Source organism: Melospiza georgiana, chromosome 6, assembly GCF_028018845.1.
Source record: "Melospiza georgiana isolate bMelGeo1 chromosome 6, bMelGeo1.pri, whole genome shotgun sequence".
NCBI lineage: Eukaryota > Metazoa > Chordata > Aves > Passeriformes > Passerellidae > Melospiza > Melospiza georgiana.
In genome coordinates this window covers 57,335,507-57,352,262 of record NC_080435.1, presented here as the reverse complement: position 1 = coordinate 57,352,262, position 16,756 = coordinate 57,335,507, and the positions used below count along the sequence as shown (strand labels likewise).

The window sequence follows — 16,756 nt, the reverse complement described above, 5'->3', positions numbered from 1 at the left end:
GTTTAATTTTTTCCAGTTGTTTTTTATCTAAAATTATTTACAAGAATAAACAGTGTTATTACTCTTTGCTTTAAGCAGACAGAGGATTATGCAGGTGGGAAATCTGGCCCAAAGATAATCTCATGTCTTCAAATGTTTTTTAAATAGTATTAATCTGTGTGGAAATGAGAAAAGTTTCCACTAGGCTATTCCAGGTCTTGTTTACCCAAACTGCTGTGTGTGTTAGCTAATGTTAGCTAAGAAAAATAAGAGCTGCAGCATTTTCAGTCACATGTTCTGTAGTAAAAAGCAACCTTTGACAGTAGCACTGATAAATGTAATTGTAAATTGTCTGAAATCTTCATGTTAAACAGGATTTTCTTTTACAGAATGCAATTAATGAAAAAAATTGGAATGTTCCTTTTTTTTTCAGGTCAGTGCAAGAATTTTAATGACTGGTTCAGCAGCACTCAGCTGTCTCTGAAGGACTGCTTTGAGCCCTCAGAAACAAAAGCCATACTGGAAGAAAGACTACAGAGGCTAAAAGTAAAGTATTAAAATATTGTAATTTCTAAAGCTGATTGTTCTGGCAGTTGCTCTTTCCACCCTCAAGGCTGTTCTTGGGACTGAATTCACCGGCGGTGGTTTTATAGCTGGAGGCTGGAGGAACATCTCATGTTACTTAAAGCATTAGGAAAATAAGGGCAGTGAAAATAAAACTTAATTGAAATGTTTAGATTCAGACAACTTGGGCAAGTGAGAGGCAGGATAGTAGTTGATGAAAATCAGTGGACCTTGACCAAGTACCTCAGTGTGCAAGGCTGCAGAAAATCAAATATGTAGAGAGTAGCATGAAATTCTGACCCCCAATGGACTCAAATGTGGAAAAAATTTGCATTTAATTTGTTGTAGCAAGATTTTCTCTCCAAATCAGACAGAATGAGCAGAAAACAGATGGAAAAGCCACAACATCTGCAAGAAGCAATCACAGTTAAGCAGCAGAAGGAGATAGAGTGATGTCAGTGCTACATTGGGATGCTGCTTGCCTGTTTCTGTGTGTACCAGTACTGTAGAGAAAACGAGTCTTCAGTTCCACTTTTTCCTTATTTTACAAACAGCAGCTTTTCCATTTACATGTGCAATAGTCAGCAAACTGGGAATTAACATAAATTCTTTTTCAGGAACTGAAATTGCTGGGAAAAAAAAATACTGGTGGAGATAACAGGAGCTGGAAAGCTCTTGTAACATAAATATCTATTACACTACAGCAAATCTGACAAATGGATCTTGTGTTTGTGTTCTTTTTCAGCACTTCCTGACATCTGAGGGCAGAGATAGAGACATCCCAGAGGTTAAAGCTTTACTGAACAAAGTGAAGCCTTACTTGCCCAAAGGCAGCATTAACCACCTCAGCAGTCGTGTGAGGGATCAGGAGGCAGAGCTGCAGAGGTTGATCTCCAAATGTCAGAAAAGGGAACAGGAGCTTGGTGCCTCTCTCCAGCAGCTCAGCAGGTAGGGAGCTAATCTTGTGCCTGACATTTTAATCACAAGGGGTGTCAGATGATTCATTATTAAACAGCCATAGGGAATGGCAAGCAACCCTTCTTTTTACAAGAGATGGTATTTGAATCAAATGTTTTGTTGTAAGTTCCATGTGGGTTGTTTTTTCAATTTCATAGCAGACCTGTATGGAAACTATGGACAATTTCATTGTCATGAACAGTGATAGTTAAAATTAGTCTTATGTTTAAAATATTGCTTGATCAGACATATTTCTGGGTTTTTTTAAATAACATATTTTATGTTATTTTAATTTTATTTTAATAACATATTTCTGTTATTTTTTTCAGCAAAATCCTGCTGCCAGCAGGTTTTAGCCATATGATGCCTCTTGTTTTGACCTGAGTCTCTATTTGTACCTCCTTTAGCCTTGAAGAAAGCAGCATGGCCTTGAAAGAATGGCTCTCTGCTCAGGAGGAAAAAGTGAAAGAGATCAATAAAGATGATACAGAACTTGAAGATATCTATAAAACACTATTAATGCATAGGTATTGGGTTTTTTGGTCACTTTCTAAGAACTGTCTTCTAAACAAGATTGTTCTATGTTGTTACACCAAATGGATGTTGATTAATTATTTTATTTTTATTTTTCAGGAAACCATTTGACTCCCTGGCTGAGCTGTCAAATTCCTTGGAGGAGGCTGGGCTGACAGAATATGAAACCCTTTCAGAAGCCAGTAGCCTTACCAGCAGGTACCATGCACTGATAGCACGTGTCAGTGAAATGGCAGGGAATGCTGAGAGACTTCCAGTGGAAGGACAGAATTTTGAAGACCTTGCCCAGGACGTTTCTTGCTGGATCAAAAAGCTTGAGGAGGCTCTTAATAAAATGAGTTCACAAGGAAGTGAGTTGTCATCAGATGAAAGGATTAATCAGATAAAGGTATTGTGTTAAATATATTCCTTTTCACCTCAAGCTAATGCTTGATGAGTCAGTACCCCCTGAAAGGTACTGCCACTGCTCATGGCCTGTAGTTTTGTCATTTGAGCATTTTTTTTTTATTTGTCAGCACAATATGAATCTTCTTTGTAGAGAATAATTAATAAGTCAGCTTAATTGTCCCAGACTTTGAAAATTAGATGATCTATCTGTTTATGTGTTGCCTATCTAATATATTAGAAGAAGACTTAAACAGCAGTGTGAAAAGTATGAAAAAAAAATGGTAATACCTTTTATTTTGTAACCAAAAATGATTGTATATGCACTGCTTCTGCTTTTTGTTTAATACAGGAAATCACAAGTCTCAGAGAGGAAGGTGAGGCCAAAATACAGAGCATGGTGGCTCTAGGAGACACTTTATTGAGAAATGAGAAAAATAAGAAGCCAGAGGTTCAGCAGACTGTTTCTGAGCTCCAGAAAAAGTGGGAAAACCTCTGTCAGCTGGCCACTGAATACAGCAGGTAATGTGGAATTTGCCAAGAGGCAGTGGAGATCACTTACTTTTATGTAGATTTTTTTCTCTTCTTCCTGCATCCATTCAATTTACTTTCTGTTCTTTGCGGGCAGAACAAGGTACCCACACAAACAGTTGTATTTCTGCAGAGTTGTGGAGGGGCTGGTCACAGTTTGGCCTGAATGATCAGGTGGGGAATAGCCAGAGATACTTTCTGGTGTGGCCATGAATAGCCAGAGAATCTTCTGTGTCCTCTTGTTATTACTGAGCTCTCAGTAAAGCCAGCACAAGAGGTGCTCAGGAAGATGGAGCGTTGTGGCTGTGTTGGGTGCAGCACAGCAGAATGCAGAGCAGAATGCAGAGCTTTCTCACTTAAAGACAGGAGAGGAGGTGCTCTGCATGCCTGAAGAGATGCTCAGGACCTTGCAGGATCAGCCTTGTGAACAGCAGATGCACAGGAAGAACAGCAGTGAGGAGCTGGAACGGGGAACTTGATGCAAGAGCACCTCACGTATGTGAGGCTGTGCTTTGTTTATTTGCCAAAAAATATGAGTCTTGAGGGGCAGAACCCAAAACAATGGAGCTTTGTTTTTGTCCTCAATTATCCTGCTGTACTTTACAGAATTATATCCAGACTGTTTGTTTGGATTTGTTTGTGTGGGATCATATTTTCCAATGTTGGCATTTAAGTTCCATCTGGAAGGTATCTGAGCTCCATCACTAAATGTGAACATACAAATGTTACTTCTGTCTCATTGCATACTTCCTGTGGACAAATGCAACCTGTTCACCTGCAGCAGATCAGCAGGCATGCTTATAAAGCACACAAAGAGAAATCCAATGTAAAGGTCAGGCAACTAATCACTGGATTGTACTCTCATACCCCATATTGTGTGTGCTGGTTTTGTTTTCTGTATCTCTAAAGCACTCCCCCGCCCAACTAAATGTGATGAGTTTCTTTTTCAGAACATTCCCTTTCAGGAGGCTGTCAAGGGAAGTCAAGGAAAGCAGATTCATAACCATATTGTAATTTTTTAAACAGAATTTCTGCATTGAAAAGCAAAAGAGTACAGAGCATGCGTATCACATCTCAGATTCTAGAAACTGTGGGTTTATAGGTTAAGGTTTAAGAGGGTTAGTAGTTTGTCCTGCATTGAAGTCTAGTTCATCTGTAATAACTTCAGTGTTTTTCATCACCTTGAAAATTCCAGTCTGATCAGTAATTTAAAATCTGGGGGGAAAAGTGTTCAGTACACTCAAGTTCCTTCTAATGGTTGACTTGTTCACACTTTGACATTTCCTAGGTAATCAATACATTTGGTTTTTTTTGACACTATTAAACACAGCATTTTTTTCTTAGCCCTCAAGAGCAACTTCAGTGCAACAGAGAGCAATATGAGCAAAGCAAAGAAGATCTGAAACAGGCTCTAATGGAGCTGGAGAAACAGCAACAGGAGATTTTTGCCCTTCAGCCTGGTTTGGAGGAGAAGCAAGCTCAGCTGGCAAACTATGCTGAGCTCCTGCAGAAAACAGAAGCCTTGACTTCCCAGTTTAGCAAATTGAAAAGCCAGGAGAATCTACAGGGCCACACTGTTGATCCCTGCTTCACAGAGGCAGAATGGTCAGAATTAAAGCACCAACATGAAAATCTGCTCAGCCAGCTCCAGGTGGGGACCTCACTCTCTTTCCTTTCCTGTTGGTTGCAGTTCTCACTGTTCAGCTGTGTAATTCAGGTGGGAAGGTTTTGGGTAAAGCTGGGAGTGGAGGAAATTCCTCTGAAAAAAGGCAGGGAATATCTCTCTCTTTCTCTCAGGGATAAATACTGAAACAAATGAGACCAAAGTAAATGTGAAGAACATTTTGTACCTGTATAAACAGATTTGGATAGCTGTAATATGAAACATTTGCTCTTACATTCTTCAAGCCACAGTAACTTTTCTTCCTTTGGGAAGGATGAATTTGGAAAACATGTGAAGGATTATCTTCCAGCATCTTGCTTGTTCTTGGTTTCACCCAAGGTGGTGCAAATTTCATTTGTACCCTGTGTGGCATTCTGTCTCTAATGTTTCATCCATTTAAAGAGAAAGCATCCCTTTTTACAAGTACATTTCTATGAAATGCCAACCCTTCTGTTTCCTGCTATTCATTAAAATTTTGTTCACGATGGAGTTCATGATGTGCTGGGAAGAAACCAAAATGGTTTTGTGTTTAACCTGTGGTTAGCCAGATATTCTATGGGAAAAAAGCAAATTTGTTGTGCTGGTGAGTCCTGGAAAAGCTGTAACAGTCTGTGGATGACTGTTTGTGATAATGGTACACTAATCCTAGAAACTCCTTGTTTCTTGACCATCATGCAGACATTGCAAAGCCCTGTTCAGGAGCACCAGCAGGTTCAGGATATGCCAACAGACCTGAGCACTGAGCTGAAAACTGCCTCTGAGAAGCTTTCTGAGTGTGATGGTCCAGCAATGGAAGAACCATCAGCTGAGCAAAATCAGTTTAAATCACAGGATGGTCCAGCAATGGAAGAACCATCAGCTGAGCAAAATCAGTTGAAATCACAGGATGGTCCAGCAATGGAAGAACCATCAGCTGAGCAAAATCAGTTGAAATCACAGGATGGTCCAGCAATGGAAGAACCATCAGCTGAGCAAAATCAGTTGAAATCACAGGTATGTTGCAGTTCCTGCGTTATGGAGCCCATCGCATCTGTAAAAGAGAACTACTCATGGTATCAAACTAAAAAGCTATAAAACCTTTCTAAAATAAAAAGTATGTAGTGCTCCTTTATTGAGATAATTGTAGGACTCAAACCACTTTCCATGAACTGGAGGGAGACCTTTACTATTGGCTAAACTGAAGGTTCATGAGGAATTGTCCTAGCTCAAGCACACAGGATTATTCAGTCTGGTTGGTTAGGATTTTTGGTTTTTTTCTCTTGGGGCATAATGAGGAATGAGATTATTAAATTTGGTATTGTCTTTCATTTAGCCAGTGTGAAAAAATTTTTGAAAAAAGTCAGTGAGCCAAGTTCATTTTTAAGAAGTGTTCTTCATGCATAAATAGACATTCTTCTGCTCTTTGGCAGAGTGGAAATCAGTCTTGTAGCTGTGAGCACAGAGAGCTGCTGTAAGCTGAAATCATGGCTCAGATATGGATCATTGCAATTCCCTGTCCTTCAGAACTTGCTATATCTCTAAGAAGGAAAAAGGTAGAGGAGGTGAGGGGGGAATTACCTGTTCAGAACTTGGAGCATCATGTGTGCTATGGGATTATTTTATTACCATAATGCTTTTAGCTTCAGGTGTTCTCTGTGCATAAAAATGGCTGATGAAATTATTGGTTTGGTAATTGGCTTCCTGCAGCAAATAGGTCTGCATGTACCTTTCAACATGGTTTGTTGTTCAAAACAAGTATTTATGATTTTAGAGGTTGAGTTTAGATCTTAACATTAGGTCTATTGAGTGAAGATACTTTTCAAATAAAATGTTTTCTTCATGTTCAAAGGAACAACAGGGACCTCTTAGCCGAAGTGAAGACACAGCAAAGAAAAGTTTGGTTTTAGCAGAAACTGTTAAACAAAACACCTCTTCACCAGAACAGGAGTTTATTGAGGATGAGATGGAAACACTTCAGAGTGAACACAAAGAAAGATTGGAAGAAAGACTTGAAAATGTCGAGCAAAAGAAGGAAAACATTTCCAGTGAAGCCCTTGAGTTAAAAGATGAGTTTGGTAATGAAATCGAAAAGGAAGATAAGGCAGATACAATGCTGAAGAGAGAGATACAGATCACTTCTGATACTCAAATCTCTGCAGAGGAGACCCCCACAGCAGTGGAGCTGAAGGAGCCTTTGGAATTGAGTGATGTGAGTTTATTTGTTGACAGTAACAACAATGGAAAACTGGCTAAAGAGACATCTCAAATGTCGTCTGTGTATTGTACCCTTAATTCCACTGAAGTTAAGCCTCCTGTAAATACAAGTGTATAAATCAAAGAAGTGGAAGGAACTCTCATAACTTTTTATGGCAAGTCTGTAACAAGCCAATAAGATATTTAAAACACCAGTTTAGCTTTTAAATACAATTCCATTTAAATGCATGCCACTTTTTCTTGCCACTTAATAGAGCAGGTATCCTCAGACAGGACACGAAGAGAAGTTAAAGAGATGGGAAAATTGCAGATGAGCCTCTCTGCCTAAGAGCTTTGAGAGCTTCTCTTAAACTAGAGAGACTTGTTTAGAACTGCAGCACAGTGTTTGTCCTGTTTGTTTTCAGAGAGAATCATTTTTACCATTCAGAGATTCAATGTTAAAATACAATGTTTATGGTAAAACAAACAGATTTTCTTTTCTATCACTTCTCTTAGGGTCAAGATGTAAATGGAAATATGTCTGAGAAAGAGAGGCAGAATGCTCCAGTTTTGGAGGAAATCAGTGTAGTGTCAGAAAGCCTATTACAGAATATCCATCACAGCAAGGACAGATTGGGGCAGGCTGTTCAGGTACCTGACAAATGTATTTTAATATAAGTCTGTGTATGTGTGAAATAGGTATGTAATCCCTTAAAATTTCTTGGCTTATGAAGGCATGTTTTCCTTATCTGATGAAAGGAATCATAAATTATATTTTCTCCAAATCATCCCCTCAGCCTTGCTCATGTGAAGAGTGCAGGAAATCCAAGTGATGGTCTCTGCAAACCCCCAGGGCTTGGACTCACTTTGTCCATGATGTAGAATCTACCTGTGATTTCATAAAATCCATCAAAAAACAGTTTGGGTTGGAAAGGGTGCTCAAGTTCATCTAGTTCCAACACCCTGCCATGGGCAGGGACACCTTCCACTAGACCAGGTTGCTCAAAGCCCCATCCAGCCTGGCTTTGGACACTCCCAGGAATGAGGAATTAAATAGGTTTCATCACTGCAGGTAATGAGAGGTCACTAACCTGGAACTGCTGATTTTTATGGGACCTCAGGACATTGACACTGTAAATGAACTTGTAAAAATGTAAATGTGTGCGAAGCTAAGGGAATGATTTGGAGTACTCCCTCATTAACCTGACCATGGAGAGATGTCCACCAAAATATCACAGTGGGAACTGTCCATATTGGGATTTCTGGGGAAGGTGCAAGCTCAATAGTTACCAAATGTGTCTAATACAGTTCTAACTTCTAGAACTGTATTAAAAATCCTGTGAGCAGTTGCTACTGTTTACCCTCTTCTGAGACTCTATCAGAGTGGGTGAGATCCCACTTTGGGATGGCAAACTGTGCTAAGCAGGGGCTTCCAGCTCTCTGGGTTTGGGTTACCTCAGCATTTTCCTTCATTCATTAATCTAAACTGAAGATAGAGTAGACAGAGTGTGGAGTGGGAAGTTTCTTAGCAAATTTTGTACTGTGACTTTCACTGGTTGTAAACATTTTGCATTTCTCAAATCAGGAGGAGGCTGATAAGGAGAACCCAGATATGGACAGAGCTGACAGGTTCCAAGAGGATGTTCTGGACAGTGCAGATCTTGGTGGTGAGGCAGAAATGGAAAGACCTCAGGATGGTGTTGGTATTGAAGGTGATGAATCTGGGAGAGAAGCCCATCCAGCACAGGTAACTGGACATGAGATTACACCAGAGGGGTTGAATTTGGGGGTGTTTGTATCCAGTTCAGTTGCTGTGGGGGTGATACTACTAAGAAATGAGTGAGAAAAGCCTCAAGTTTACACTGAGCTGCTTCAGTCTGATGTGATACTTAGTATATGGTAACTCACTTAATTCATTCCTGTACATTCAAAATTAGTGTAGAGGGAGGTTTTTTTCTTTAGTGGTTGTCTGAGGATCATTCCAAAGGATATTGCATTCCAGGTCACCTGGATGTATTATGAAATCTGGTGACCATTTTGCTTGAATACTGTTGTTGTGCTTGACTTGCTTTCCAGATTTCTTATTTACATATTTACTTTGCATGTGTGAGGCTGCATTTGAGATGCTGTGCCCTGTTGGTGCACCCTGGTACAAGGGGAATTTTGACACCCAGAGCAGTGTTTAGGAGTTGGAGCCAGAATGAGTGGGAAGAGGCCAAGTTCCTGTTGGAGATGAAAAGGCTGACAGGGGTGTTGTTGCTGTCATCCCTTCCCTGAAGAGGGGAAGTGTTATAGAGCCAGACTCTTCTCAGAATTTCAGTTTTAGCAAATTCTGAAACCTCCATCCAGCAAATCTCCAGGTTACCCACAGGACTATCCTGCCTGAGTTTCTAAACAGACGCTCTCTGTCTACAGTACAACTCCTCAGGAAAAAGCTAAACCTTTAAAAAATGCATTCAAGACTGTGTCCAGGAGCATATAATTCAAGGTCCCTGCTTAGAATAATGAAATATGAACAGTGTAGGTCAGAACATTTGGCAATTTATTCTAAAAATTTATAACAAAATTACAGCACTGCTTCTTATAAGTGGTTTCCTTTGCAATAACCTTGCTCACAGTAAATTATGAGGTGTAATTATGGTTTTCCTCATCTACCTATAATTATGGGCTTCATAACTTTCTCATCTCAAGCACTGTAATTACTACTTGGCAGGTTTGATTAGAGCTTTTTGATTACTGGTTGCTTTTGTTTTTCTTACACCAAAAGGAGGAACCTGGTGATGTTGAGAATCAATCATATAGAGAAAATGAGGGGCAGGTTCAAGAGAAGCTGTGCCAGAAGGGTCAAGTCCTGGAATCTGCAGCAGCTGAGAAGGATGGTCTGGGATTGAATCCCCCAGCTCCTGCACACGAGGTAACCCACAGCCTGTTATTTCAAGTGATCCAAATGTGCCAGTTGTTCAATTTTTGTTCCCACCTGGCCTTCAGCTGAAGTTGTTTTAAAAGAAGAGACAATTACTCACATCAAAATCAAGACCATTGCATATAGATCTTATTTATGTCTGTGATAGTTTTGAGCTTCATCCAAAGTGCTTGCCACATCATAATTTTCTGTGGCTCTGTTCAAAAGAGAGTTCACTCTAGTTTTTAGAGCCATCATAATCAGTCTTCACGATATTTAGAGTTTCTCTTCAATCTGTTAAGCAGCACAACCTTCATTCCATGTTATTACAGTCAGCTATGATAGCTTTGCCATTATAAGGAAGACAAATCAGAGAACTGAAACCCAAGAGTGATCCAGCAAAAGAAAATAAATGAAATAAAGTGGAGAAAGGAGAAGGGATTCAAGTTGAATTAATGACAAGTTACATTACTGAATGACTTTACTAAGTCTACTCTTCTTTAAGAGTAAAGGAGTTACATCACAAGTGCCCTGTGACTGTTGGACACCACATTCTTAATTTGAAGGTAGGGCTAAATCTAATCTTCCTGGTGAATCTGTAGGCAGCTCCACAGCTGACCTGTCCATGGGCAGGTCTTGCCTGGGACTTGCACACCTGAAAAATCTCCCAAGGTTCTTGGGACTTTGAAGAAGTCCCTGCTGACTGGAAGCTGGCATTGTTATTTAGATTTACAAAAAGGGTGTGAGGGAAGATCCAGTAAACTACAGACTGTTAGAGTAACCGCAGTTCCTGGGGAAATTATGGAGGTCATGCTGGGTACTACTGAAAAGCATTTAAGGACCAGTGCAATCATCATTGAATCATTTAGGTAGAAAAAGGCTTCAAAGACCATCAAGTCCAACCATTAACCCAGCACCAAGCTCACCACTAAACCATGTCCCCAAGTGCCACAGGGACATCTCTTTTAAATCCAAGGATGGAGACCCACCACTGCCCTGGGCAGCCTGTTCCAGTGCCTGACCACCCTTTCAGTGAAGGAATCTTTCCTAAAATCCAGTCTAAACCTCCACTGGCACAGCTTGAGGCCGTTTCTCCCTTTCCTGTCACTTGTTACCTGGGAGCAGAGACCAACCCCACTCAGTTACACCCTCCTGTCAGGGAGTTGTAAAGAGTGATAAGGTCTCCTCTGAGCCTCCTCTCCTCCAGGCTAAACAACCCCAGACTTGTGCTCCAGACCCTTCCCCAGTTCCACTGCCCTTCTCTGGACACACTCCAGCACCTCAAGGTCTTTCATGCAGTGAGGGGCCTGAAACTGGATACAGAATTTGAGTGCAGCCTCCCCTGGCTGTATCCATGGAGGCAGTGTGCAATGAGAACTTCACACAAACAAGCAAAACAAGTACACAGCAAGGTTTTTCTAAAAGTCAGGACACTTCTCTGTGTCTTTTGATGTGTTGATATTTCAATCTGGTGAAGTGGATTTTCTCCTTTCTGTGTGATAGCTTAGCTGAGTTTTAATGCTTACTTCAGTTCTATGGCACTCCAAAGTGTCTTGAGATTAGATCTTATGTCTGAATTGATACAACTGTTATGGTTATGTACACAGAGAAATTGAAAAGTTCTCCAACTGACTACTTCATGAGTGGCCTCTTCAGTTTTGACTGAAAATAACCAAGAGTTCAAATGAAGAGAACTATTCTTCTCTGAGAATGTGTACTATTTACTGTATCTTTCCCACACTTGAAAGCAGATATATTTTGCATAGCTCATGACCCATGAAGGGACAGATGACAGTGACAGCTTACAGTGATAACTGGCTGTTTCTAGTAAAACAGTGTCCAAAGTAGTAATACGTGAAGTTTATCAGACAAGAATCTTTTTACTGTTGCTGATTTTAGATGTTAGTACCATGGAGAAGCTCACACTGCCATAATAGCTGTGTATTTGTATGTATTCAGTCATATAAATTTTATACGTGGAACAGATCATCAGATAGAGACAGGTACTGGGAGAAGGGAAATGCAGAAAGATTTTTAAGGGATCATCATGTGATCCAGCTAGCCTGTGACCTTTCATTTCTGATGCTGTCTGCAATAGCTGAAGGTGATGTTAAGCCTGGCCCCAGCCCAAGTGACTTGTCCCTCTGTCATGGGAGTCCCAGGCAGTGCCAGAGACTGGCTCTGGAGCCTCCTGATCCCTCCCCACCCTGACTGAGACATGAACTCCCTACTGCTCTGATCTCACCCCAGATTTTGGCTAGCACCTGTGCCAGTGGCAGCCATGGCTTTGTGTCACAGCCAGGCTGCTTCATGCATGAGCTGAAGAGGTGTCCTGGTGAAGGAAACAGCAGTGTTGTGAGGGCACGTGCTGAGCAGAAGGAATGTGGGTGTGAGGAGAGGATAAAGTTGCATGAATATGTAAGGAACAGAGGTAGAAGACACAACAGGCCTGTGAATTTATCAGGAGCAGAGGTGGGTGCAGGGAGGATGTCAGAGTTTCACTAGAAATGATGGGCAGAGATTTCAAAGCCACCTGAGCAGTGCTGACAGGAGGGGGTGGCTGCAGGGATGGGGGACAGTGATGGAGTTTCCAGTTTCTGGGTCCTGATTGATCCACAGAGGCTGTGGGAGAAACCACAGCAGGATTTAACAACCCCAGCATGGCTTAAACACATGAAGCAAAGTGCTGCAGTCAGAAAACTTATTGGTTTAGACCCTTCAGCAATAAGATTCTTGTTTTGTGTTGTAGGACACAGGTGCAGAAGTGGTTGTCCAGAAGGAACTATTTCCTGCAGTGCAAGTAAACAATGAATATTTTGAAGAGGAACAAAAGGTCAATGAGCTGAAAAATGAAGTGGCTGAACTGGATATGGTGCTTATAAATGAACAACTAAAAGAGCTGGAGGTATGGAAACTGCAAAGCCATTCCTCATTTTTTATGTAGTGGTACACTTGCAGAATTGTGATTCATTTGGCTAACCAAAGCTGTTGCCCACAGCCTTATCTGAGTTTTAACTGCAAAATTAGTCAGTTTGTCTGCAGACACCATGCCTTGCTGCATGTCCATGTAAATCCCACAGCTTGTACTGCTCTTCCAGAGTGCAATGATACACCTAGGATTGCTTCCATGATGTGCTGCTTTGCTTGTGGATGAGCAGGAATATGTTTGTAGGTGAATCAGTATTTAGCTGTATTTTGTGTTGAAAGCTGAGAGTCTTTAAGATAATTCTTTAATCCCTTCTCTCTCTCTGTGGTGGGCTTGATTGTAGAATTTAAAAACTGAGCTGGAAACATGGAAAGCAAAGTCTCTGTGCCATGGTGAAGGAGCAATTCCCAATGGAACAGGATCAAACAGAGCAGAGCTGCAAAGCACAGAGCCCTGCTGGGACAGGCTGCTCCAGGAACTGGAAGCTGTTAAGGCAGTGAAGCAACAACAGTGCTGTTTAATTAATGAATACCAGAAAAGTCTTTCTGCTGCACAGTCCTCCATGAAAAATTTGTCAACAGAAAAAGATAACATAAAAATGTAAGTACAGTGGAGAGGTTTGGTTAAGAGGTTGCACAACAAATATGGTTCTGCACTGAATTTTGTGACATGCTTCAGTAATGCTCAGACAAGAGTATGGGGTTATATCCACTTCAAGAGAACTCTTAGAGGTTTGTAAGTTTGTGAACAGACTTAAGCAGAAGAATTTCTGGTGGCTCTCTGCTATCCTTAAACAACATCTACTCTCTTTATTCTTTAGGCAAAACAAAGTAGTTGCCGGGATAAAAACCTATAAAAATCCATCTTAAAATATATATTTTTTTAATGTGGCAGATGTGAAATACTCATTTTTCTTTAGAGACTTCTTAATTCTAGGTGTTTTCTGAACAAAATATCTCTTTATTCTGAAAACTAACCTTACTTGATAGGAAAAATTCCATGGCAGTAAGTAAAGTCTACATTGTCAATTCAGAGGTAACCAATGCACAACAAATATTTACTGTGTTTTGTGAATTAGTCTTCAAAATACAGAACTAGTTTGTCATGGTAATGTACCAAAATATTTTGAAAACATTTAAAGCTTATGAAATTGTTAATTTACAGCAAAGAGATTTAAAAAACATTAAAAAATTCATCTGCTAAATGTATTTCAGGTGGGCATTTTAAGATACTTGTGTAAATAGAAGATAAATAGATTCATTTGGAAGAGTTTACCTTGCATGAATGGAAAACTCTCAGGATTTTTATAACCAAGTTTTATCTTCATTGTCAACCAGAAATTATTATAAAATGCTAATTCACTTAGAGACGATGTTACACTCTTGCTGATTTTTAAAATGAGGGCTACATTCTAGATTAGTAGACACTGCAATTTTAGAGAATATACAGTAGAACATATCTTTTTTGCACAGATATCTATGAATAGTGAGTGCTCTACAGATAAGCAAGAAATAATGATACTGCAAGGGTGGTTAGGGAACTCTCCTAAGAGAACATTGAGAGATATGTGTGATTACGTGAATAAAGTTAGTGAATTTTGCTCTAAACAGTGAAATTTGTTTTTCAAAAAGTCTCTGTATAAGGAGAATTCATTATTTTTAAACACCACTCATGTTTTTGCCAGGGGTCCTATGAACAACACAGTTCTTCTGGAGAAAATTAAGGCATGCATAGAGTCCTTACGGAAGGAAAGAGATGTCTTAAACCAGCTGCAAAGCCAGCAAGAAGTTTTATCTCAGCATTTGACATGTATGGATAAAGTGTTGACAGAGAGCCAAATGAGGCAGCTGGAGCACTGGTGGCAGCACATGGAACAAGCAGTGCAAAAGAAACATGATCAGGTTGTGGCAGAAATTGATGAATTTAACCTGCTTATGAACAAAGCACGGGATATCCAGAGGCTGATACAGGAACAGTATTTGCAAGCAGAGTTACATTCCTCAACTGCAGGAAAAGCCAAAGACCCTCTCATTTGGACCACAGAGCTACAGGACATTAAACATGGTCTTTGTCTATTAAAAAGGAGGATTGAGCTGCAGATGAAAAGAATTTGGAGTGATCAAGAGAAGGTGGCTTTGGAGAACTCTATACAGGATTTGCAGAGCAAACTGGAAGCATTATCAGCACAGCAAACTTCTCAAGAGGATATCCAGACCACTGGTCCTGCTCTCATGAAACATGAAATGATGAAGAGGCTGAAAGAAAATATTTCCTGGGTCAAAGACTCACTGTCCCACCTAGATCAGAAAGCAGCACTTTTCCCCAGTGATGTCAAATCACAGATCAGAAATTGTCAGCTTATGAACACAGACATCCTGAGCAGAGAGCCTGTGATTCTATCCCTGGATTATGGGCTCCAGCACATCCTTCCCAGCTTGGAGCCAGAGGAGGGCTCTGATATGACCTTCCTTTTACAAACATTGAAGAATTCATACAAGGCTCTTGTTTTAAAGTCTGCTCAAAGATTGCAGCACTTGGAGCTCCAGCTGGAGGAGAGACAAAGGCTCACTGCAGAAATAGACAAAGTTCACTCTCAGCTTTGCAAAGCCGAGCTGATGGCCAGGCCTGACCCAAACCAAAACAGCAGCTGCTCAGAGCTGGTGAGCCAACAAGGCATTCTGAAGGAGATGCTAAAGGACATACAGGAAATAGAAGAGCTTATCTCATCCCACTGTAAGGAGAGTCAGGTCACAGCTGGGCAGCTGAGCCTGTCTGAACAACTCTTCTTGATTGATCAGTTAAGGAGTCTGAAGAACAGAGCAAGGAAGACACAGAGGCAAATTCAAAGTAAACTTCATGAAGTAGAACAAAAGACAGCTGTCTCCAGAGAGTTTGCTGAAGGAATTGCTTCATTGGAGCAGGATCTTGATGACCTGCAGGATGGTGAAATGAACCTGAAAGATGGTGAATTAGTAGGTGCCAAGCAGGGACTGAAGGACAAATGCAAAGCACTGAAAGAAAAAGTGTTGGCTTTTCAGTCAGGTTTGTCACAAGTAATGAAGTACAAGGAAATATTTGAATGTGTAGGCCTGAAATGGGACTCACTGCAGCTGGATGAATTGCAAACTAAATTTTCTAAAATTAAAAACAAAATTAAAGAGAAGATAATGCACTTGGAAAATATTGTTAGGGAATGGGATAAGATTCAGGGATTGCTAGATGAGATCCAGACTGTGACATCCACTGTAAGAAAAGAAGCTAATATCCTAAATGATAGCTCCAGCTCTTCTCCTGCTGAGAATGTCATATCTGCACAGATTCTATTGCAGGCAGTTCAACAAATCTTGTACTTAACCCAGGAGGCAGCAAATCAAATAAACAAAAATGAGGTGTTTGATTCATCATTCAAAGAATCTAAGAGGAAAGAAATAAAGAGCCTGGAGAAAAACGTTGAAGAATTAAAGCAGTTTCTTCAAAACTTGGTCTCTGGGCTACAGAGTGCAAACAAGGAAGGTAGCCAGGATGAAGCAGAAAATATATTCCACATCATAAGGCATATTCAATTAGAACTTCAGCAGCCATTTGTGATAGACATAAATACAATGCAGGATGAAAAGCTGCGATGGGAAGCAATTCAGAATATGATGGAAGGGAAGTTTTCTGCTCTTAAATGTATAATGGAAAAAGAGAGGGAAAAACAAGATGAGAAATCTCCTCCTGCTGCTACAGAATTAGAGACACTGCAAGGCTGTGAAGCACAGCTGAAGGCAGACATTGCTGCCCGTGTTGTAAGTATATTCAATGAAAGTGAAGCATTGGCATATGCCTTTCCCCAAGAATTAGATTAGGTGTCTGTGACTGTGGCATTTTTATTTTCATGACTCATATCCTCATTTATTCTAACACCTGAATTGCCCTGTGATCATCTCCACGTTGGTGGATAGGATGGGAATCATGACAGAAACTAAGGATACAAAGAAAGTTGTGTTCACTTTGATTATAATCAATCAGTGGGGATTAGCACAAGAAGGGAATGGTAAAGAGGAGGAAGGAAAAGGCTGTGTTGAAATATTCAGCCGAAGAGAGACTGGGTGCAGTCATCTTGAGAGGTAACATTTTCAATAGTGAGAATGATAAAAAATCC

The 16,756-nt window shown here is 40.4% G+C and overlaps 1 protein-coding gene across 1 annotated transcript in view; it reads left to right on the top strand.

Annotated features, from left to right (window-relative positions):
* The window catches only part of SYNE2 (spectrin repeat containing nuclear envelope protein 2), a 159,234-nt gene that overhangs the window by 44,983 nt on the left and 97,495 nt on the right, over positions 1–16,756 (top strand). Inside the window, exons 36-49 of the mRNA XM_058025942.1 lie at positions 413–525; positions 1,289–1,491; positions 1,908–2,027; positions 2,134–2,422; positions 2,771–2,940; positions 4,294–4,600; positions 5,291–5,452; positions 6,441–6,800; positions 7,301–7,435; positions 8,370–8,531; positions 9,552–9,698; positions 12,436–12,591; positions 12,956–13,212; positions 14,297–16,400. Coding sequence (XP_057881925.1) covers positions 413–525; positions 1,289–1,491; positions 1,908–2,027; positions 2,134–2,422; positions 2,771–2,940; positions 4,294–4,600; positions 5,291–5,452; positions 6,441–6,800; positions 7,301–7,435; positions 8,370–8,531; positions 9,552–9,698; positions 12,436–12,591; positions 12,956–13,212; positions 14,297–16,400 — 4,685 coding nt within the window. The remainder of the gene's footprint in view (positions 1–412; positions 526–1,288; positions 1,492–1,907; positions 2,028–2,133; positions 2,423–2,770; positions 2,941–4,293; positions 4,601–5,290; positions 5,453–6,440; positions 6,801–7,300; positions 7,436–8,369; positions 8,532–9,551; positions 9,699–12,435; positions 12,592–12,955; positions 13,213–14,296; positions 16,401–16,756) is intronic.